General features: G+C 49.8%; 1 protein-coding gene and 1 long non-coding RNA gene across 2 annotated transcripts; one reads left to right on the top strand and one right to left on the bottom strand.

The window, feature by feature from the left end:
* The first annotated feature begins 1,784 nt into the window (after positions 1-1,784).
* On the top strand, positions 1,785-15,117 carry LOC108923635 (syntaxin-12-like). The gene is made up of 10 exons (XM_018734530.2): positions 1,785-1,900; positions 5,123-5,310; positions 5,629-5,698; positions 6,131-6,230; positions 6,477-6,614; positions 6,779-6,819; positions 10,910-11,015; positions 11,221-11,293; positions 11,402-11,484; positions 11,650-15,117. Exons 2-10 carry the CDS (start codon positions 5,211-5,213, stop codon positions 11,740-11,742), a joined length of 804 nt encoding a protein of 267 aa, XP_018590046.1. The 5' UTR covers positions 1,785-1,900; positions 5,123-5,210; the 3' UTR covers positions 11,743-15,117.
* A 7,825-nt stretch (positions 15,118-22,942) lies between these two features.
* On the bottom strand, positions 22,943-23,842 carry LOC108923673 (uncharacterized). Its single transcript, XR_001965241.2, has 3 exons — positions 23,592-23,842; positions 23,399-23,509; positions 22,943-23,179 (listed from the first exon to the last, which is right to left on the bottom strand). It is a non-coding gene; the product is annotated as an uncharacterized LOC108923673 (long non-coding RNA).

Here is a 23,842-nt window from a genome sequence, read left to right as displayed (position 1 = left end):
GAAGGGTCTAGAATGATTTTGCTAGCTCTTTTACTGACTCTGGACGAGTGCAGTTCTCTGAGAGCTGGAGGGGATGTGCCGATGATTCTTCCAGGAGTCCAAACTATCTGCTGTAATCTTCTGATGTCTGATTTCGTAGCTGAGCCGAACCAGACAGTTATAGAAGTGCAGAGGACAGACTCGATGACTGCAGAGTAGAATTGCATCAGTAGCTTCTGTGGCAGGTTGAACTTCCTCAGCTGACGAAAGAAGTACAACCTCTGCTGGGCCTTCTTCACAATGGAGTCTATGTGGGGCTCCCACTTCAGGTCCTGTGAGATGATGGTGCCCAGGAACCTGAATGACTCCACTGTTGCCACAGCGCTGTTCATGATGGCGAGTGGGGATAGTGCTGAGGTGTTTCTCCTGAAGTCCACAGTCATCTCCACTGTTTTGAGGGTGTTCAGCTCCAGGTTGTGATGACTGCACCAGACAGCCAGCTCTTGGACCTCCTGTCTGTAAGCAGACTCGTCACCATCCCGGATGAGGCCGACGAGTGTGGTGTCGTCTGCAAACTTCAGGAGTTTGACAGAGGGGTCTTTTGCGGTGCAGTCGTTGGTGTACAGGGAGAAGAGCAGTGGGGAGAGCACACATCCCTGGGGGGCGCCAGTACTGATCGTGCGAGTATTGGATGAGAATTTTCCCAGCCTCACTATCTGCTGCCTGTCTGTCAGAAAGTTGGTGATCCACCAACAGATGGAGGTGGGCACAGAGAGTTGGGTTAATTTGGACAGGAGGAGGTGTGGGATGATGGTGTTGAAGGCTGAGCTGAAGTCCACGAACAGGATTCTTGCATAAGTCCCTGGTTTGTCCAGATGTTGTAGAATGTAGTGCAGTCCCATGTTGACTGCATCATCCACAGACCTGTTTGCTCGGTAAGCAAACCGCAGGGGGTCCAGCAAGGGTCCAGTGATGTCTTTCAGGTAGTCCAACACCAGTTTTTCAAGTGACTTCATGACCACAGATGTTAAGGCGACAGGTCTGTAGTCGTTAAGTCCTGTGATTTTGGGTTTCTTCGGAATGGGGATGATGGTGGAGCGTTTGAAGGAGGAAGGAACTTCGCACAGCTCCAGTGATCTGTTGAAGATCTTTGTGAAGAGGGGCCAGCTGACAAACTCCTTTTGCACCACCAAGTTCTTCAGCTGCTGGGCTGTGGATGTCCAATTTGAAGACTAAATGCCCATGAGGGGAAAAAAGGTACAAAATGTTTTAACTTGGGTATAAATTCCCCAGCAACTATGCTACATCCATCCCCTGTGTCCCTTGAGTATGTCCTGCCCGGCTGTTACAAAGGTTCCTTATGCCCGGTTGGGCTCGCTGGTGCTGCTCACCACGTGAGGAGCAGTGTGGAAGTCATGGGACAGCAGCCTAACATGTTTCTGTGTCCCACATTCCTCAAGGGTTGGAGATGCTGTTTGAGGGGGGCGGGGCCTGCAGACAGACATTGTGCTTTATTAGTGCAGACAACTCACCATGGCATGGACAAGACTCGCAGTGCCTGTCAAACAATAAATGTAAAAATACTGCGGATAGTACTTCATGTTCAGAAACAATGAAAACTCAAAAACCTTTTGTACCTGGTAAAGTTTAATAAATAAAAAAAAAATAATAAGCATGCGATTAATAACGTTACATAGTCGGGTGGCTTAAAACTACAGTAACGGACAGTTTATTGCCGCCGAACAACGAAGTTCAGATGTTCTGCGTCTTACGTCACTTGAAAACGTGCGGCGTCCTGCGTCCTGCGTCATTGCGTCACTTGGGCCAGGCCTGTGACGTAGCTCCTGTATCTGTGGAACGGCTTCCAGAAGAAATAACGGAGGACTCTTCGTGCTGTTTTCGCGTCCGCTTCCCCGGAAAAGTAAGAATTGCGGCCATAAAAGGGATCTGGTGTAGCTCGAACGCAGATCTGGCGGGCGAGTGGTGCCGTCAGACGGGTGTGGTGGGAGGAGAACGGTGTGTGGAGAGAAGTCAGCCTCAGTGTGTGTAGCAGAGTGACTGAGGAAATGGCTGTGTGGTACAAAATAACAAGTAACTACATAACAAGCATAGAATTAATAACAGCGCGCTTTGTTACACGTGACGGCATAATAATGTGTTACTCGTAATTTTGTAAACGATGAATGATTCGATATGATTACTGGTCGAAAAGGTTTGGTTTGGTTTGGTTAGACCACCGGATGTGAACATCATCATATGATAGAGTCTGAGCGAGGAGCGCTGGCGCGAGCGCTGATCCAAAGCGCGCGCGCGCGGACGACGTCTGTGTTTATTCTGGGAGCCGCTAGATGGCAGCAAAACGCACTCAACCCGGATCGCAGTGTGGATGAGGACCCCCCTCATTCATCTCGCTCCCAGTGTTTACAGCTCGTGTGTCCCGGTCCTGAGTGTCGCTGGGTGATGAGGAACACCGAGTCTGTCAAGGGTCTGTGCAGAATAGGCGTTTTTGCAGCCCTGTTCTTGTTCTGTGTCTATCTTTAAGTAACTTAGTGGTTAGAGCTGCTGCCTTTTGGTCCTAAGGTTGCAGGTTCGAATCTCACCTCTGCTGTCGTACCCTTGAGCAAGGTGCTTTCCCTAAAAAATTGCTCCAGTAAAATTACTCAGCTGCATAAATGGGTAAATAATTGTATGTAGCTTAATGCTGTAAGCCACTTTGAAGGAAAGCATTAGCTGAATGAATAAATATAAAATGTAAATACTTTCAGTGTGGGGGGCGCAGTGGCGCAGTGGGTTGGACCAGGTCCTGCTTTCTGGTGGGTCTGGGGTTCAAGTCCTGCTTGGGGTGCCTTGCGTCCCGTCCTGGGCGTGTCCCCTCCCCCTCCAGCCCTACGCCCTGTGTTGCCGGGTAGGCTCCGGTTCCCCGCGACCCTGTATGGAACAAGTGGTTCAGATGATGTGTGTACTTGCAATGTCTTTGTAGCTTAGACTGAATAAAAACGGTAAAAAGTCTTAGAATATTTATATGTTATAGCAATGTCCAAGATTTTTACCGACCCTAACGTGGATCAGTGGTGGGAAATCTGTTTTATTTAGTTTTTACTGTTGTTCACGTAGTGTGGCAGGGGGCTCAGTGGTGCAGCAGGTTTGGCCTGTGCCTGCTCTCTGGTGGGTCTGGGGTTCACGTCCCGTTTGGGGTGCCTTGCAACAACCTGGCGTCCCATCTTGGGTGTGTCCCCTCCCCCTTGGCCCTACACCCTGTGTTGCTGGGCTAGGCCTTGGCTTGCGACAACCCCACTCGGGGCAAGCGTCTTCAGCCAGTGTGTGTGTGCGTGTGAGAGAGTGTGTTGTCCACCTTGGAGTAAAACTTCAACTGCAATGGATGGCTGAAAAAGTATGTCGCAGCTGGGTTCCAAAACGAGGGAAAAACTTTGTATAAGCAGGACAGCACTCACAACTGTAGATGTATTCATTATGATTTGAGGCTATAACACAGGTGCTTTTTGGCCCAAATCCTTCTTCAGTGTGTTTTGGAAGATGGAGATGGATACGTGGATATTGAGGAAACAATGTTATTTGACTCCACTGAGGTCTCGCATCAAAGAACGTCACTGGACAGGGATCACGATGTATCAAAACATGTGACCGGACAGGAGATGTTATATGTAAAAGGAAATTGTTGGTCAGTGTAACAGTACAGTATGAGCAGTAGGGTTAAAAAAAAAAATGGCACCACTGCAGTACAAGCACGGTACTGAAACATAGCCTTATGTAAGATATAATAATTAGTAACACATGATGGAGATTGATACTTTTTTGGTCCTGGAGGAAATTGCTTAGGCATTGATGGGTAACAGAGATGCATTCATCCTTCGCATGACACCGATAATTCAGTAAAACCGCCCATTGTCAGAGGGTCCAACTGCTGTTATTTCTTGTGTGGGAAAAGCAGTTAGTTCCTAGACCAGCTCATCTAAAATAATTTCAAATACCAATGTAAAAGTTATGCATGGCACTGATAACACTGACACATTTTATAATATTTGAGCAGAAATTCTTGTTTCTTGCTTTTCCTTTATCCATTTTCAGTAATCCTGTGTCCAGTGGTGAGCCAGGAAGGGCTGTAGACAGTGCAGCAAGGGTGCGCTTTTATTGGAAACACTGTGATTGCTTTGCTCACAGATATTTGTTTTCCATGTGAAGAAATAAAGTTCACAAGATCACTGCCAGTTTCTTCCACTGTGCAAAGCTCCAGAATACTATGTTTTTAGAGGCGTTTGTGGCAGCAGCAGCTGGCGTAGTGGCTCGGGCTGTGTGGCTGTGTTTGGCTGACACCGTCAGTGTGATAGGACCCCTCAGTACTGTACAGTACAGTATGGGTTTTGTGATGGAAGAAGTGCGACTGTGTTGTTACCCTGCTGGATGGACTATGTGTCTCCACCCAGGACTTACTGCCCATACTGAGAGAGGAGCCCATCCAGCACCATTCGAACCTTACTGGCACAGCAGCAGTCACCGTTTCCAGGGTGGAGTAGAGGTTCATACAGTAAATTTAGCTGTGTTTCAGGACATCTGACACAGACTGGTCTTTGGTGCTCACATGCTCATTTTTTACGCTTCTCCTTAGTGTCCTTGATAAAAAAATACCATTCTCATTGTAATAAGAATGAGGCCTAAAAGTAGCAGTGAGTAAATATTGAAACACTGTATGCTCTTACCCCAGCTGGGCCCACAAAGCACTTTGTCCTACTGTAATTTTGTAATGGAACCCATGATAAGAAGATTTTATGTGTATTACATTTTACAAGCATTCCAGAGCTGTCATGTGACTGAAATTACACTCACACACTCACAAATGTAGAAAGTGTGTCTTCTCTTATAATGTGTCCATTTACAAGGTTAAAATTAATCTATGAGCTGTAGTGGCTAATGCCTGTTGATTTTGTAGATGCTATATTCAAAATTGTACTTCCATGTAGTAAATGTAAATAGTCCAGAATGTTCATGCTTGGGTGTGGATATTATATTTTGTGATTATTAACTGTAATATCCTCATTGTCAAGTAGTCAGTGGCAGATCCTCTACAGGGTCCACGACATTTTGCTCAGTCAATAAGTTGCTGTGCCTCTTATTTTCGGCTTTACAGGAGTGATTTGAGGACCCTGCCCACACTGACCATCCGCCCCCCCCAGTGTCTGTTCAATTGGAGGGTGATTGACAGTGGACCAGCAGCCATGTCTTACGGGAAGGCGGGTGGCTCTTACTTGCAGCCGCGGGATTTCGGCTCCCTCATACAGACATGCAGCACCAACGTACAGAAGATCACGCAGAACAGTGAGTTCCTGCTGCTGTAGGATCTGTGTGGCATCAAAAACCGTTCATTCTTATTGTCCAGCTACATTTTCCAGACAAAGAAGACTAATCTGCATGAATACATAATTTTTGTAGGTGGACATATCGTTTGTTTAGGCGCTATGACTTCAGTCCTGCCAGTGGCTTACCTGGTTTTCCAGTTACTCTACCAGTTAAAGGTGGTTCTGCATTTACTCTTTAGATGGATAGTCGGTGGTTGTCTTTGAAGTTTGATGTTCCATTTGCTCTTTACCTAAAGCCCTCCTGTGTGCTCACATTTTGCCATGTCTCTGTCCACAGCTGCGCAGATGAAGACTATGCTGTACCAGCTAGGAACGAAGCAGGACACCATGGAGCTCCATGACAAACTGTGAGTGTGGGAAGCCGCACCCCCAGTGTGACTGCTCAGTCACTTCTAACGGGCAGCACAGTTCAGCTTCTTGTCCTGTTCATTGCGCAGCGAGACATGAGTACGGTGGTGTCGTCAGGTCCACGTGACCTGTGCCACGCTGCAAGCTTGGATATAAACGGACTGTTTAATCCTGTATTTGTGGTCCTTAAATTCACTGACTTTTCATTGGCATTGGATGAGAAAAGTGTAATTTTTGTGTGTACTGGAGTAATGTTCAAGAGTGGCCAGAAACACTTTTTGGTGAGAGACTTTTCCGCCAGTAAATCACATTTTAACTTCTATTTTGATTACTTTGAGAAGAGATTTGTTTAAAATCTGCATCCTGCATTTTATTTGGTTAATTAAATGAGATTTGGTTAAATTGCATGAAGCATGTCTCCATGGTCACAGGCAGCAAGCACAGCACTCTACCAACCAGCTGGCCAAGGAGACCAACAGATACCTGAAGGACCTGGGCTCACTGCCACTGCCCCCATCGCCCTCTGAGCAGGTGAGTAACGCATCCGCTGCAGCACTACATGGTGGACAAAACAGCTTTGCAGCAAGACAGGACAGTTTGGCCAGTTTGTGGCAGCTTTATTTACCAACAGGAACCTGTATCTGTTTTGATTAAATCTATTTTTTATGAGGTAAGAGTTTGCAGCTGTCAGAATAATACAATAAGGAAGCTGTTATGGAGGAACTGAGTTGAAAACCATGACTTCCACCCAGTGTCTTTTTGTACTTCTGTCCCCAGCGCCAGCAGAAGATCCAGAAGGAGCGCCTAATGAACGACTTCTCGGCTGCACTCAACAACTTCCAGGTGGTGCAGCGGCGGGCAGCTGAGAAGGAGAAGGAGTCAGTGGCCCGTGCCCGAGCTGGTTCCCGACTTTCCGTAAGTGTCATTGAACCACTTTCTGCTCTTTAGTCACCTCCCATTGCAGCTTGCTTTTGTCACTGATCAACCATCTACAGGCAGTACTCATCTGGACCAATGCATAAACTGTACTTTGTTGATTTTTTTTTTTTTTTTTTTTTTTTCCTCCCCCCCCCCCATAGGCCGAAGACAGCCGCGATGAGCAGCTTGTGTCCTTTGAAAAGTGAGTTCATTAACAGACAGTAATGTTATTAGGAAAAGTGCACAGCAGGACAGACTGATGAACAAAAAAAATGAACCTCTAGATGCCAAACTCCATGTACAGAAGTGTTTCTGCATTAAGACATTCAGAACACATGAAGGATCGCTGAGAATTTAATTAGTCAAGACATTTGTGAAAGGGTGTGAGATGTGAGCCCTGCAGTTTTCCACGTATGCCGGTACAGTTATGTATGTAGCCATCCAGGAGGGCTGTCACAACCAGATGCTATGTCTGATAAAAATGCCACTTTCTAGTCCTGGTTGTTTTACTGAAATGCACTTTTTTATTACGGTAAACTCAAAGTAGAGGGCTCAGTTACCTTACTGTCACAGTATTTACATTTATTCATTTATATTTACCTACATTTACAGTTATTTATTTAGCAGACGCTTTTCTCCAAAGCGACTTCCAATGGATACTATGTAGTGTTATCAGCCCAAACCTCTTATTCACCACAGTGACTTACACTGCTAGATACACTACTTAGGGGTCACTCATCCATACATCAGTGGAACAAACACACACACTCTCTGTCACTCACATACTATGGTTGAACCTGAACAGCATTTGTTTGGACTGTGGGGGGGAAACCAGAGCACCCGGAGGAAACCCACACAGACATGGGGAGAACATGCAAACCCCGCACAGACTGGGTGGGGATTGAATCCATGTCTTCTCGCACCACCCAGGCGCTGTGAGACAGCAGTGCTACTCGCTGCTCCATCATGCCATAATTTGTTAATCAGTGAAATTCTTAGCATGTAAGCTTGAAGTAAGATCTATACATGTATCATCAATATGATGATTCTCTTAAATGTACTGTAACAGACTTTGCAGCTGTTTGTACTCTTCTCCATTACTCAAGTGTCCACTAGAGGACACTGTTTCCCCTGTCCTCAAGTTCTCTAATGTGCTCTGTGATTGTACTGTCCACTAGAGGGCACTGTGCCCATGTGTACAGGCAGTCCCCGGGTTACGAACGCCTGACTTGCATACAAGCCATAGTCACAAACCACCCCCTTACTGACTGGAGGTTATTTTTTTTTTTTTTTGTCACCCTTAAGTAACAATCACATGAAAACTTAATTTAGCCTATCCATCCATCCATCTTCCTCCGCTTATCCGGGACCGGGTCGCGGGGGCAGTAGTCTAAGCAGAGCCCCCCAGACTTCCCTCTCCTCGCAAACCTCCTCCAGTTCCTCTGGGGGAACCCCAAGGCGTTCCCAGGCCAGCCGGGAGACATAGTCTCTCCAACGTGTCCTGGGTCTGCCCCGAGGCCTCCTCCCAGTGGGACATGCCCGGAACACCTCCCCAGGGAGGCGTCCAGGAGGCATCCGGAACAGATGCCCGAGCCACCTCAATTGGCTCCTCTCGATGCGGAGGAGCAGCGGCTCTACTCCGAGCTCCTCCCGGGTGACTGAGCTCCTCACCCTATCCCTAAGGGTGCGCCCAGCCACTCTGCGGAGGAAACTCATTTCTGCCGCTTGTATCCGCAGTCTCATTCTTTCGGTCATGATCCAGAGTTCATGACCATAGGTGAGGGTAGGAACGTAGATCGACCGGTAAATTGAGAGCTTCGCCTTACGACTCAGCTCCTTCTTCACCACAACAGACCGGTACAATGACCGCATTAATGCGGACGCCGCACCGATCTGTCCGTCAACCTGCCGCTCCATTTTTCCCTCACTCGTGAACAAGACCCCGAGATACTTAAACTCCACCACTTGAGGGAGGAGCTCCCCCCCTAACCCGGAGGGGGCAATCCACCTTTTTCCGACTGAGGACCATGGCCTCGGATTTGGAGGTGCTGACTCTCATCCCCGCCGCTTCGCACTCGGCTGCAAACCTCCCCAGTGCACGCTGCAAGTCTTGACTTGATGAAGCCAACAGGACCACATCGTCCGCAAAAAGCAGAGACGAGATCTCGCGGCCACCAAAACAGACACCCTCCGTTCCCTGACTGCGCCTAGAAATTCTGTCCATAAAAATAATGAACAGAATCGGTGACAAAGGGCAGCCCTGGCGGAGTCCAACATGCACCGGGAACAGGTCTGACTTACTGCCGGCAATGCGAACCAAGCTCCTGCTCCGGTCATACAGGGAACGAACAGCCCGTAGCAACGAGCCCCGAACCCCATAATCCCGAAGCACCCCCCACAGGATGCCACGAGGGACACGGTCGAATGCCTTCTCCAAGTCCACAAAACACAGATGGACTGGTTGGGCAAACTCCCATGAACCCTCCAACACCCTAGTGAGGGTATAGAGCTGGTCCAGTGTTCCACGGCCTCTGTTACTGGTTTATGTATTTACTGTACAGTAGTTTTTATTGTCATTTTAGTCTCCTCTTTTTAAAGTTCCGTAATGTAAGAGAGTACTGTACACTCCATGGTGTTTGCTCAACGACGAAGTCGAACTGTGACTGGTTTCACAGAACGTAACCCCGTCGTTAAGTGACGCTTACTTGTATTATTATTACTGTTATTATTGTATCATTACATTGCATTATTATTAGTATTATTATTACTCTATTGTTTTGTTAAAGGTGTTTTAGTGTATCCAGAAGTGTTTCTTTAATGTTTTTCATGCATAGAAAGGTACATACAAGTAGTAGTAGTAGTTTTTGTCATTCCTCCATACACCTTGTGTACAGTGGAACGAAATGTCGTTTCTTCAGAGATCATGATGCAAGACAGAACATAGCATAAGGCAATGAATAAGTAAATAAATAAATACACAGGATAGGACACGGGTATGGCTGTGAGCTGCAGGCAGTTGTGGAGTAGTGTAGTACTGAGTTAATTGGTCAACGGAACCAGTTGAATGTTGGGAGGTAGCTGGGTGTTGAGAAGTCTAACTGCCTCAGGGAAGAAACTGTTGCGGAGTCTGCTGGTGGTGGCGTGGATGCTCCTGTACCTCCTGCCAGATGGCAACAGGGCGAAGAGTCCATGAGAGGGGTGAGAGAGGTCATCTACAATGCTGTTGGCCTTGTGGATGCAACAGTTTTTGTATATGGAGTCGATGGAGAGAAGAGGAACTCCGATGATCTTTTCAGCTGTTCTTACCACTCGCTGTAGGGTCTTGCGGTCGGAGGCTGTGCAGTTCCCGTACAATGCGGTGAGACAGCTGGTCAAGACGCTCTCTGTCCCTCTTTAGAACGTAGTGAGGATGGGAGATGCTGAAGGAAGAAATGGAGATGCTGCTGGGCCTTCTTGGCTAGGCAGGTAGTGTTCAGGATCCAGGAGAGGTCCTCTGTCATGTGCACACCAAGAAACTTGGAGCTTTTGACTCTCCACAGCTGTTCCATTGATGTGCAGAGGTGAGTGGTCTACTTGGGCCCTCCTGAAATCAATAGTTATCTCTTTAGTCTTGTCAACATTTAGAGATAGATTGTTGTCTTTACACCATTCTGCGAAGGTGGGTCATCCCCTCTCTGTATGCTGACTCATCATCGTTGCTGATGAGGTCCACAACTGTAGTGTCGTCAGCAAACTTGATGATATGATTTGAACTGAACTTTGCAGCACAGTCATAAATCAGTAGGGTAAACAGCAGTGGACTGAGCACGCAGCCCTGGGGAGCACCAGTGTTCAGTGTTATGGTGCTGGAGGTGGTGTTGCCGATCCTGACAGACTGAGGTCTCCCAGTCAAGAAGTTCAGGATCCAGTTGCAGAGGGAGGTAGTCAGAACCAGCAGGCTCAGTTTTGTAATCAGTTTCTGAGGGATGATTGTGCTGAATGCTGAACTGAAGTCAATGAACAGCATCCTTATATAGTGATGTACTATTACTATATACTAAGACAAATATTTGACTAACTGACGTTAGATACCCACCATACCTCACTGCTCCAACTGAAGACACGGAACTTGTTCGTTACCCGGGGACTGCCTGTACTCCAGCATTTAGTGATATGCTTTGTTACTGGGCTTTACACTAGAGGCCAGTGTTTTACTCTTTTAACGATGCCCTATACAGCTCTATAGCTGGAGAGTCTGCTTAAAATACCTTTGTTTTCCCTGTGACTGATGCATTTTGCTTTGTTCCCTGCAGTGATGACTGGGGACTGCAGCGTCAGACCCAGACGGAGGAAGCCCCCATCACTGAGGAGGACATGGAGCTGATCAAGGAGAGAGAGATCAGCCTGCGGCAGCTAGAGGTACAGCTCCACTTCCTGTCTGGAGGATTCATGGAAGGAAGTACAGTGAATTTCTCTGAGATGTATTTGTGTGAAAACGCGATGAAATGGAGAACAATCAGGATCTGTTTGACTTCTGAGTTCCATCCAGTGTGGTTTGTACCTGTATGCTGATGAGCTTTGTGTGAGACAGGACGTTCACCCTGGGTCTTTATGGTGTTTGCAGTCTGACATCATGGACGTGAACCAGATTTTCAAGGACCTGGCAGTGATGATTCACGACCAGGGAGAAATGATTGGTGAGTGGAGCAGTAGAAACTGGGGTGGGGCTCTAGTTGATGGGACTCTGCCAACATAGTCGTACCCTCGCCAAACAACTGCTTCAGGTAGCTCTCCTGTTTCTGCAGACAGCATCGAGGCGAACGTGGAGAGTGCCGAGGTCCACGTGGAAAGGGGTGCGGAGCAGCTGCAGAGGGCTGCCTACTACCAGGTGAGAGGGTCTTTGCATCTTTTTGACCACACTTTAGGGGTGGGGGTTTGTGGAAATGGCAAGTTGGATGAAAAATTAAAATTAATAAACGTAAAATCGAAGGGAAGGGGGCAGTCCAGCAGGACCCCCAGCTGTCACCCACTCATATCTTCCTCCCTCCCGTAGAAAAAGTCCCGTAAGAAGATGTGCATCCTGGCTTTGGTGCTGGTGGTGGTGGGCACCATCCTGGGCATCATCATCTGGTATGCAGACAAATGAGCCGGAGTCCTACCTCTGTCTCTGAGCCTGGAAGCCATGCAAGTGAAGGGGGGGATTGTGTGGGTTTATGGGGCCTGTCTAAAAGGTGACCTCACTGGAGATGGGGGTGGAGTCAGAGGCGGGGCATAAGAAGGCTCTGCCTTGGGGATGCTTCCCATATAGAAACATTTGTAGACGTTTCCACTGCAGCAGTAAAGCCCAGTGTTTTTCTGTTCCTCAGATCATATTTATGACCCAGTGAAGGAGATGAAGTGAGAAAAAGATTGTAATTAATATTTCAATAATTCCCATAATGTTTACTGCACTAACACTAAACTGTATCTTTGTATTGTGATGAACATAAATGATTGTCAGTATATTTATTCTGTGTGTATGTATGTCTATGATTTATTGGGGAACGCTGCAGTGTCCAACCAAGTTTACATTTTTTGAAATTAGTCTTTATTCATGCATTTTGGGCCCCTGCAGCTCTGAGCACAACTCATGAACTTTCCCATCCTTTGTGATGTTATGTGTTTTTGAGGGTAAAATTAAAAATTCCATGAAAATGGCAACATGAATGGATAGGATGACAAGAGTAGTACTCCACTGCACAAGTTGTTGTGAATCAAATCAAATTATCCTTCAAGAACATCATAATCTCAATTTTCTTTTAATATTTTCCTTTATTTTGTGTTTATTATAAATGAAGATTGACTGTGTGTACAGTATACATGTGTATATATATCACACATACAATATATAAACTGTGTGAAAGTAAATTGTCTCAAAAATGTTATGGTACTATTATTTATATTTTTTGCAACATTCATCCTACTTCGTTCATAAAACATGTACAGTTACTAAGCACTCAAACAATAGTGTCCGTTAGAGGAGAACATCTGCTGGTGGCTGAAAGGAGCTGCTTGCAGTGACACACTCACCCATCACTGTCACACTGTAAACCGTTTTTTTAATAAATTATGGTCTTCCTTGTAAAGTCATCACGTTGGATCTCTGAAATCTCTGTCTGACGGTGATCTGCTTTCACTGATACTCTCCACCTTCCGATCTCAGGAGGCACGGCAGGTGGTGATGTCGTGATCGTCATAGGGACATAATGAGCCACAGGTATTTTTGACTTCAGAACAAGCTAAACAAAAGGAACAGTCCTGACACTCGAGTGGGATTCAGAGAGGGTGAAACTGGGATCAGGGGGATTCTAGATAATCTCACAGTTGACCACACTCCTCTTTTGGCTCCATGCAGGACTCTATACCTGATGCTCATCAGGTTCTTCAGTCACCTCAAGTGAAAAAGAAGATGCTCTTGTCCAGGTGTTGTGCATGCTCTTGTGCAGCTCGCGCAACGTCCAGCAGGTGTCGGTGTTGCATGTTAAGCACAGCTTTGTTGGCACTCTTAAGCACTGGACCAAGATCCCTTTTTTCCAACTTAATGCTGAAAAAGTGACCAAGTTAGGAATTTGAAGTGATTATAGAATGGAGCCTGTTTTTCTCCTGCCTTTCTGTCTTTTCCCCTATTTTTATTTTCTCTTTCTCCATTTTTCTGTTTTTTGGCCTTATAAAATTTAAATTCCAACATCCATGGCCATTCCTACATTTCACAACTTTTTATGAGCGAAGGGGCCTCGGCTCAGCCCGTCCTTCCTGTGCAGAGCGATACCCGTAGAGCTGTGTGAACGAAGAGCAACTTCAGGTTGTGGTGAAAACAGTCCTCTGTGGTGGTTGTGCTACCGTCCCCTTCAGCCAAGGTTCGAGTGGCTTTGTGATCAACGATGACCAATGAAACGTGCAGATCCCGTTCCTGCTCCTACTCAGATCAAGGCCAGTCCACCACAGAGCACAGTCTAACAGCACTGATTCTTTCTGCTTTATTTGCCCTGAAGCCATGAGCCGTTCCTGGTTTAACGAAGCCTGTCGATGCATTGGCTGAAGCCGGTGATGCAGATTGATACAGTGATTCTCCTGGGTGTGTGTCTGTGTGCTGGATTTCCTTTCACACACCTTGTCAGTGCTGCTGTCATCTTGTTTGATGCTTCCTGCAAAGTTCAGCTCCAGGAACAGGTGCTTTTTTTCCCAACCATACTGTTTTTCTGCGGTACCATATATCTTGTAACTTTTATTTCACATTGATATTTTAATCTTGTTTCACAAAAGGCCACTTTGTACCATTAATTTTGCCTTTAACAGTGAACTGAGTTTCACCCTTCTTTTTTCATTTCCCCAGAACTACGGTGTGCCGGGAAACCCTGATCTCTGGCAAAGCGATGGACCGCTGCCCAGTCCCCGTGTGGCGTGCGCATGAATGCCTTGGCCACAGGGGCCACAGGGGCCACCCGAGCGTGTGGTCGGAAGCAGGAAAGACTCGCGTTCTCTTTGAGCTCCTCGGGTCGTGCGGGTCACTGACCTCCCAGACAACCTTGTGGTTGGCCTTGTGTAAGAGGAAGGACCTGGGCTGCTGGCGTGAGAACCTGCCAAGACGTCCAGGCAGAGAAGCTCCTCTTGTTAGATTGTTCTCAGCTCAGCCTGCAATGCCGGTGAAAGAAGATGGCGACACCCCGTTTCCCTGTCAAACTGCCCTGTTATTTTTTCCCTCCCTGTGAAATGTAGTCGTGGGCCCCTTTCTGAGCGATCACGCAATCCCTGGCCCCCAGACTCGCCGTACCGCCACTGCTCGGGAATGTGCATCTGAGCCCTGTTTGTCCTCATTGAGGGGAGATCTCACTCTCCTTCCTCTTCAAAGAGGACGTGTTATAGTTTCCCGCGGTAGAAGCCGACCAGTGCTGCCACGAGACGCTAAGGAATTTGGGCATTGCCAGAAACCCCATCTGGCAGCCATTTAGCCGCCTGTTCAGGGTCGCAATTCACGTGGGGTTAACGGCAAACCAGTGCTTTGTTATTGGTGCTGTGTGAAGCGCCCCCTTCAGGGAGAAAACTGTAGCACAGCGAGGCAGAAGCTGCAGCCGAGGGCCACGTTTGGCACGCCGCTTCAGCGCTTCACCATTTGCATCTGCACTCATAGTCACATTCCTCCTCTAACATGTGAACGTCTGCATTTATTCATTCATGAAGCGCTTTTCAGCACCGTGGCTCGTCTAGCTCAGAGCCATAACAGACGGGAGCTACAGGTAGAGACAAACAGAACCTCGCAGCTGTGTAGAACTGTCTAGAAACAAACAGGTGGTGTATATCTGTATGCCTGTTTAACTGTGTACTTGTCCTCTGTCACCCAAAGACTGCTCTCCTGTTTCACCAAAGCTCAGTTTTCTGTGGTTTTTGTGACAGGTGCAGTATTCTGTGTCATTCCATCGCTGTGGAAACTCACACACACATTGACTGAAACAGCTTGTCCCAAGCGGGGTTGCGGTGAGCTGGAGCCTAACCCGGCAACACAGGGCACACGGCAGGAAGGGGAGGGGACACACCCAGGACGCCAGTCTGTTGTAAGGCACCCCAAGCAGGACTCGAACCCCAGACCCACCAGAGAGCAGGTGCTGGTCAAGCCCGCTGCGCTACCATACCCCCCCCCCGCCCGTGGAAACCCTGCCTTGTTTTTAGAACGGTCCTGGTGAGACACGGAAGAGAGCAGAGCTCCCAGGTGCTCACGAGGCAGCCGGGACGTGCTTCCGTGCACTTCTGGTTCTCATCGTGGTTCTTGTGGGGTTTTGGAAGACGGCTCGCAGCTGGGCGCCTGGCCGTAACGTTTACTTCATGGGCTTCTTCAGTAGGTCCAGCCCTCTTAGCACTTCAGGAGGACATTGTCGCATTCTTGTTATTTAAAGCTCAGCACAGTAAATAAAAAAACACCACTGTATTTATATTTGTCCACTCAGCAGACATTTTTCTACAAAGCATTCAACTGAGCGTAAACAAAGTGCATCAACAGACAGGGCTTTAGACACACTGAGGACGATGGACACAGCTTGTGTGTCTGAAACCACCGTGTTGCTGGTTCACATCCCTCCAGTAGCTCCCATAGAAGTGATATTCAAATAGCAAATACATGGATAATCACAGCTGATGTATTGGACTCGCTGAGTCTTTCTGTAGCTCAGGAGAGAAGTGGTTCTCAAACAGATGGGTTTGAGCCCCTTCATTATGGGAGGGATTCAGCAGCTCTGAGGGACACAGAGCTCATTCCGGCACAATGGGGAAAAGTGAGAACCTGCAGGCTTTTGAGTTTGGACCCTTGTGAGTGGCACCACCAAGCAGCCATATCGGTCCCTGTAGGTTTCGCCATGCAGATCCTTTGAACATCTTATAGGCCATAAGCAGAGTGTTGAACTTACAGGAAGTCGCTGGAGACGGTGGAAGGGCAATTCTGCGGAGGTTCTGCTGAATGTTCAGTCAAGAAAGCTATTGGCCATGTTGCACTGGTGAGGGGTGGGGGGGGGGGAGTCAGTCGTTCCACTGAGCACCAACCTTCAGTGTCCTGCTGTGACGTTGCCTTTAAACGGTTCAATATGTACGGCAGTTAAGGAGCTGCTCTCGCAATCAGCAGCAGGAATCTGGAGCTGCACTTCAGCAAAGTGTTTCACCTGAGAGGAAATGAAAACATCCAGCTGTATAAATAGACAAAATGTTACATCTGAAACTATGCAAGATTGTTTGCATAAATGTCCCTGTTGGATTCATTGGAATAAATTTTCCTTTCTTCTCTCCCTTCTTCCATTGCTTGTGAAACTCAACGTGCGGCTTAACTTGTCGCCAGCAAAGCTTTCCGAGTCTTTCTGTGTTCAGGGAACCTGGCGAAGGCGTCGTTCCTCCGTTGCCACCCCCCCGCAATCGGAGGAGCCCTGGGGCACGTGATGCAGCAGGCTGGGGGCCACACCTCGCAGCCCTGGGGTCAAACACTTGTCCCTCTGCATTGTGGGCGGTCAGACTGAGGACACATCTGGTCTTTTGTAAATGACTTCAACAAGGAAGGTATGCAAATTTGGTCAGAGGATCCCCTGGCGGACGGAGACCGCGTTTTACCACCAGCAGTGCAGAGCAGCAGCACGAAAGCAAACCAGTAAAACAATTGGCTTTTACGTCGAATGCTTCTTGGGTCGCCTTGAACTACTGCGGTCACGTCAAACTTCTGGGGTCCTGTTGACGCTCCTCCGCCTTGTGTTGTAATTCCTACTCAGATTCACCAGAGAACGTTTCTTGTTGAATGGGTTACAGGTCTCGGTCCAGACTGGGGCTCTGTGGCAGTCATGTGGTACATACAGTATTCGAGGGCCCCTGAGCAGTACCTGCAGAAGCGACCACTAGACTTTTGAGAACCACAATTTTCAGGGGCTCCCAGTCTGGCCAGGACCTCGAGCAGGTGGCACAAAGCAGGATCTGGGAGGCTGGATGCTGCAGCCCTAGAATGTGCCGAAAATAGGCCGTGTGCGGCACCCAGCAGATCGTGGGTTCGCATGGAGTTCTCAAACGCTGGGAAAGAGATCGATTCATATCCCTCCTCGTGCTTCAAGGTCTTGATACAAGACGTGTTTAGCTTTAGTGTACGACATACACCTCGTTGAACGATGCTGTAAAACGCGATGTCTGGTGGTACTTTAGATGGCCATGTGCTACAGCGGTTCATTTTCCCATGATTCCCAGCACTGAATAAAAGAACCAGCGAGGAGGAGTAGAGTTTTGTCTACAAGCACTTTGAAGAAGAAGGCCAGTAGATGTCCACTGCTGCACCAAGCTCTGCTCTGGTCAAGTCCCACCGTCGTTCCACTTGGTCCAAATGTGGTCTCCTGTCATATTCTTTTGTCCACTCACACTGGCAATCTGGGACTTTGCTGAGGACTTTGCCACGTATGAAACCATCCTCTTCTCCCTGCTGAACTGCTATTATGTCTCTGACTTGCTTAGCTGATGTCTTGGTCTTGATGGACTGACTCACTTAGATTCCATTTTACTATGGTACTAATTTATTGAGCTCCTAAAGGGCATTTCTCAAGGGTACAACGGAGCTCCTTAACGTCACATGCAGCAGACCTGTGACACATTTGTCCTCAACCTCACGGTCTCCTACTGGAACTCGGAGGCTTCCGAACCGTGAGTGGGTCTCATCAGGCTGGACATCCTGGATGTCCACGCTCCCCCTGGTCGGTGGGGACGTCGCTTCAGGTCAGGTTCCGGGTGCTCTCGCATGACCAGGTTGGTCCACCGAATCTCCAGATGGACGGTGGTGTCTCACGCAGGAGCCCTGCTGCTCGACACTCTCTCTCTCTCTTTCTCTCTCTCTCTCAGGATGTGCTTTCGAACCCCAGCCAGAGCTGAGAGCCCCACCCTGCGCTTCCATCCCCGCATTCCCAGTTACTGACACAAGGCTGGAAAAATGTAGGGCTAATAACATTTGGCCGGGAGCACTGGGAGCGAGGGGGGGGGGCGTTGGGGGGGTTGGTACAGCGACCGTGTGTCAGCGCCGGCTTTTCCACAACACTTTCCATGGCAGACAAGTAGAGACGCCTCCTGATGGGCTGCAGATGGCAGGATTCCCCTGTTAAGTGGTGTGTGATGACCAGGCGAGGGGGGGGCAGCTGGAAGGATCTCCAGTGTCATACTGGGTGTTGTGCTCCACACGCGCTGTGAAAACACACTAATGGAGCCCTTCAAACACCGCGTGTGTTGAGCAGCGTATTCCCTCAGTCTTCCTTCCGAGGCGCAATGAGGACTGAGGCCTTCGTCGGCCGCACAGATGTCTGGTCGTCATCTTCGCTGGGGCGGGGGGCTTAACATGCTGATTGAACTGCAGCACAGTGGCACAGCGAGTAGCGCTGCTGTATCACAGCGCCTGGGTGGTGCAAAAGGATGTGGGTTCAATCCCCGTTTAGTCTCTGTGGGGTCTGCATGTTCTCCCTGTGTCTGCGTGGGTTTCTGCCGGGTGCTCTGGTTTCCTCCCACAGTCCACAGACATGCTGTTCAGATTCACCCATAGTGTGTGAGTGATAGCGGGAGCGTGTGTGTTCCACTGATGTGCAGATGAGTGACCCAGTGTAAGTAGTCTATCTAGCAGTGTAAGTCACCGCAGTGAATAAGGTGTGTGGGCTGATAACACTACATAGAGTTCACTGGGAGCTGCTTTGGAGAAAAGTGTCTCATAAATGTAAATGTAACTGATCTTCCTGCTCCGCTTAGTGTCACTTCATTCAGGGGACATAGAAGGTCTTGCAGGAGGAGGAGAAAAGGAGCAGGAAGGCATAAACACACACACGGAAACATAAAGACTGTTCTCTATAACACTCACTGGTTCCTGCTTGAGAAGCACATTGACACACGTGTGTGAACCCAGTCCAGGGGGGGTGCAGGTGTTCTGGTGTCCAGACAGCATCCCAAACACCGTACCCGTAAGACGCAGGACTCCACAAACACGGATTCTCAGAGTCGCTGCGCTTGTGCACTTTGTTCACGGGACGTCTTTCAAATGGAGACAAGTGCGGTGAAACTGGGACTTTTGTCAGAGTTCTGGGAGCTTCGCTTCGTCCCGTTACTTGGCATCCAGCTGGACCCGGTGCTTATTAAGCCCACCCCAACACACCCCCAGAAGGGGCCCGGTGGGGAGCGGCGCTTGGTGGCGCTGTCTGCCAGCCAGAGCGATCGAGGCACCTGGAGACGTCGGCCGAGGGGCGGCCGCGGAGGCCCTTCCTGGGCACGTCCCTCCCGGTGCTGGGGACGCCTGTCCAAGCAGCCCCGTCCACCCACCTCCATTTCCCCTTGTCGACCCCTCCCAGACAAGAGAAATATTGAATCTGGAGGAGCTTCAAAGACAGCGGCCGCCTGGGCGTGTGAGGTGTTTCGCGGAAACCACGAGGGCCGTGGCCACACGAAACATGATACGCTTGCGGGAACCGGGCTCCGGGGTGTGTGCCGGGTTAGGGGCCATCATCGCTGCACGTGGGCACAGAGTCAGAGCAGGTGGGGACACAGTGAGACGAGAGAACCCAGGATGGCGCCCCCTACCTGCCTGCCTGTGAGCGTCAGCCCCATGGCGTCACGGAGAGTTTCGGGTCAGAAGCAGCCCAGGACGAGTTCGGTAAGAGCCGAACAAAAGGTTCTTCTCTACGGTCAAAACGAAAACAAGCCCCGGTCCACATCGAAGGCGTTCCCTTGGAGCCCCCCCCCCCCCCCGGCTCCGTCTGCGCCTCTACAAGTCACCGGTCGCCCGTCAGGGAAATGGGAGCCAGCTGGGGCTAATTGGCGTTCTGTGTGCGGCTTTTCGGACGCGGTGTTCTGCCACAGGTCGCATTCCACAACCCCCCCCACCCCTCACCCCTCCCCCTGCTGCAGAAACTCCAGAACCAAAATCCCAGGGTAGCTTTGCACCAACACTCATTCACAGCACAGAGTTTGTAGCTTCTGGCCTCCAAACCCACCGTCCTGCTGCTCCTCACGTCCACGAGTATTAACTAGAAGGGCAATTATGAGCTGCAGCTCTCAAACGGCTGTTCGCTCCACTGGAGCACGAAGCGTCGCTGGAAAAACGCTCCATTTACACCTTAATAACAACTAGCGCTCCAATGAAAGGTCCCATTAATGGGGTCTGTGGCTCTTCTCTCTAACTCCTGGAGTTACTCGCTCTAGCCGGTGTTGAAAGGACCCAAGTTCCGACAAGCTCTGCTCTCCGAAGCACACCGCGTCTCCACATGGTCACCCTCAAGCAAGTGGCCCCTGGACCGTTTATAGCCCGGAATGTTCTTCAGGCCATTCAGCACCTTTTATACGAGGGTCAGAAGAACGTCAGTGAACATCATTCAGCAAGATAAACCAGTTTTCCAAAGGGCTCTCAGCTCCTCGCCTCTCCTGCCCACCAGCTCTCACCTCTGGATGTTCTAAGGTGCTGCAGCTCCCCTTCTGTCCACTTCAGTCCAAAGGTGTGGAAGCTGTGTGTCCAGTCTGAGCTGGTTCTGGACAGGGTCCCAATGGAATAGAAGGTATTAGCCGGTTGTTCTCACTTCACACGTCAATAAGACTAGAAAGGTTGTTCCTTGTGCAGCTCAAGCCCTTGGCCAGGACCCTCTTCAGTATGCTTTCCAGGCCCAGACTGGATTGGACAGTGCAGCCATCTGCCTGCTCAAGGGAGCCTACTGGCACTTGGTTCTTGACTTCTCCAGGTCATCCAATGTGGGATGCTGGAGCTGAAGCTCTAGTCAACGTCTTCCAGATACATCCGTTGCGTCCTGCATTACAGACTAGCTGAATGGTGCACTACAGTTTGGTCTGCGTCTGCAGGGCTGCTTGTCCTTCAAGGGACCATGTTGGCCTTGGTCCTGTTCCTTCTGCACACCTCAGTCTTCAGACTCCTCAGAGTCACTTCATCTGCAGAAGTTCTCATCTGATACAGCAATAGCCAAGTGCAAACAGAACCGAAAACAGCCCAGACGTGGAAAGGTTAAGGAGATGAAGACTGCAGGAGCTCCAAGGCTTCTGTGTGCTCAGTGATAACTGACGGAGAAGAGTGGCTCAAGGTACAACATGTTCTCCTGCCCTGGAGCACCGGGAACACAGGAGCCACGGGGACACTTTGCTGGTTCTCAGTGAGAGTCTCTGCCACTTTGTTTTTATTAAAACACTGATCTCTCCTGTCCCTCAGAGACCTGCTGTCTCCGCTGATCCCTCCCTCCTGCTCACACTGGCTCTTCCTGGTGGAAAACAGAGTCTGCTGCAGCGATCCGCATTCCTGCGGTTCCCGCTGGCACTTCCTGCTGCGAACGAGACGCGCGGCTCGAGGGGAGAACCGTTTCACATGACTGGAAGTCCTTTTTCTCCTGTTCATTTTCCATTTCTGTTGTTCTGCATCTGTGTTTGTTACATACGGGGAAGCGGGACCGTTGCGGGACAAGGTGTTCGACCGAACCGAGCCCCGGGGCCCTCCTCCTAACCTGCAGCTGACGATTCCCTTTGGAGGGAAAGATCCCGCCCATTGTACATCGGGCTTGCATGCTTATGACACAGCACAGAGGGGTGAAGAAAGAAACGCGGACAGAAACGCATGGACACGCGTCACCTGTTCTGCGTCTCTCCCAATCTGCCTTCCGAAGGTCCGCGACGCCTCCGTCCTCCTAGTGCTCTGGGGACTTATATCCACTGCGCAGTTTCTGCTGTAGAGCTAGAAATGTCCATAAGGTGGTGTCAGAAACACATGTCCATTTCCACATGTCCATTCTCCCTTGGACAGATAAGCACCTCCTGCCCATCTACGATTTGATTTGGCCCCAGGAGCTTGCTGTTACACCCGTTAATTTTAGTCACCAGCATCAGTGAGTTCACGCCAGTCAACAGCACACAAAGAGCAGAAAAAAAGCCTCCCTGGTGGTCTCTGCCTTGACCGCAGGAAGTCCATCCCTACATTGCGGCGGCTCCATGTCACGGAGCCGTTATAGCGCTCCGACAGGCCAACTGGTGCACTGCTGTGCTCTGGTTGCTCTCCATCATTCGCTGCTGTGTAGAAGTGTGGAGCTCAAAGGGCTTTCGAGGAAGAGGGCGAAGGGGGTGGGGGAAGGGCCTGGGGGGCCGTGCCTGGACAGTAGGTGGACAGAGCCGCCGCTCTGCATGGATCCGAAGTGATCCGTTTGGCCGATCAAAGGACGAAAAGATGAGACGAGCTCTCTTCCTGATCGCTGGTAATTGCCCTTCTTCTGCCTCGTGTGTTGTTTGATCTTCACAAACAGGTCATTTCCTGCCCCCCGAAATGTTGTGGCTGAGAATTAATTATGTGCCCACTGAGTTCCTATACTATATTCGCGCTGTAATTAATGCCCCTTGGCCTGGCGCCGCATGCAGCCGCTTCCCCGTGACCCATGACCCTTGGATTGGCCAGTCACAAGATACTTGTGTGTGTGTGTGTGTGTGTGTGTGTGTGTAGTGTTTTTCGGAAGCCAGCACTTGCTGAGCTCCACAGTAACTCCCTCGCCCTCTCCCATAAGGCTCTGCCGCTCCCCAGTCCGACTCTTCTGAGGACTTCCTTGACTACTGGGGGTCTCTCTCACCATGTGCCCCCCCAGACCCTTTAGCGTGAGGAAAGCAGCTGCACGTGGTCGGCGGTGCCTCCCCGGTGGGACGACCTGCTGTTACGGGGGAACTCTCCACGCTTTCGCAATGCCGCCACGGGCCGACTGACCGAAACGCGGTAAACGTCCCGGGAGCCGTCTCGTGGCTGCCGCGCAACCGGCGGATGGAAACTCGTCTCCGGCACACGGTCAGCTGTGAGTGCGGCGCAGGCTGCTGAGCTGAGGCACGAGACTCTGATCTCCTGCGCGGCCGTTTCCCGTGGAAGAGAACAAAAGTTATTCTTTATCTTTTCTTCTTTCTTCCCCGTTTCCGTCACTCGTCACGTCAGTCACCATGTGGCCCAAGTGCTGAGCAGAACCTGCAGCAGCGTTTCCACCTGGTGCCAACAGCAGGTTCATCACGTCACACTCTTCTTCTTCTGCTGCCTGACCTTCCTCCGAGCGCTGGAGAGGAGCACAGATACTGCAGTAGAGACACACTCACACACACACACACACATAAACACAAATACCACAGTACACACACATGCAATTTGCACCGCACCCATGTCGGAAGACAGATACAAAGCGTGATGAGCCTAAAAGCAGCCTGTCACACACTACAGCCTCACACACGTCTGATGGAAAGAGTTGTAATCGCGCTCGGGGGGCGTCGACCCTCACATGTGCGTCACCCTGGGGAAACAGGAGAGAAGAGTGGCCTCCTGGCTCCTGTCCCTCTTGTTCTCGATGTCCGCGTGTCTTCGTGGGAATGGCCTGATCGTCGTCCAGCAGCTGTGGACAATTAAGAAGGCTGTCAGTGCTAAACGGTCGTCAGTCATTTTTATGACAATATCACTTTTTCCCTCATTTTCACCTCCGCTGGTGTGGGATTGATATCGGCTCGAGAATAGTCGAGTAACGCAGAGCTCGACGAGTGTGTGCTGCATTGACACGCACTTCTGCTTCCAGCATGGAGAGGTGTTTAGCCGAACCTGGCGTCCTTGTTGTCCCTGCCACCCTCGAACCCGATGCCGAGATGCAGCAGAGCCTTTCGGGCGAACGACGGCCTTCCGGGTCAAGGCGCTCGGGAAACCGACAAAACGAGGAGAAAGGCCCAGTTGAGCA

Source organism: Scleropages formosus, chromosome 18 (genome assembly GCF_900964775.1).
Source record: "Scleropages formosus chromosome 18, fSclFor1.1, whole genome shotgun sequence".
Taxonomy (NCBI): domain Eukaryota; kingdom Metazoa; phylum Chordata; class Actinopteri; order Osteoglossiformes; family Osteoglossidae; genus Scleropages; species Scleropages formosus.
The sequence above is the reverse complement of the archived record's forward strand: the minus strand, read 5'-3'. Positions and strand labels throughout refer to the sequence as shown.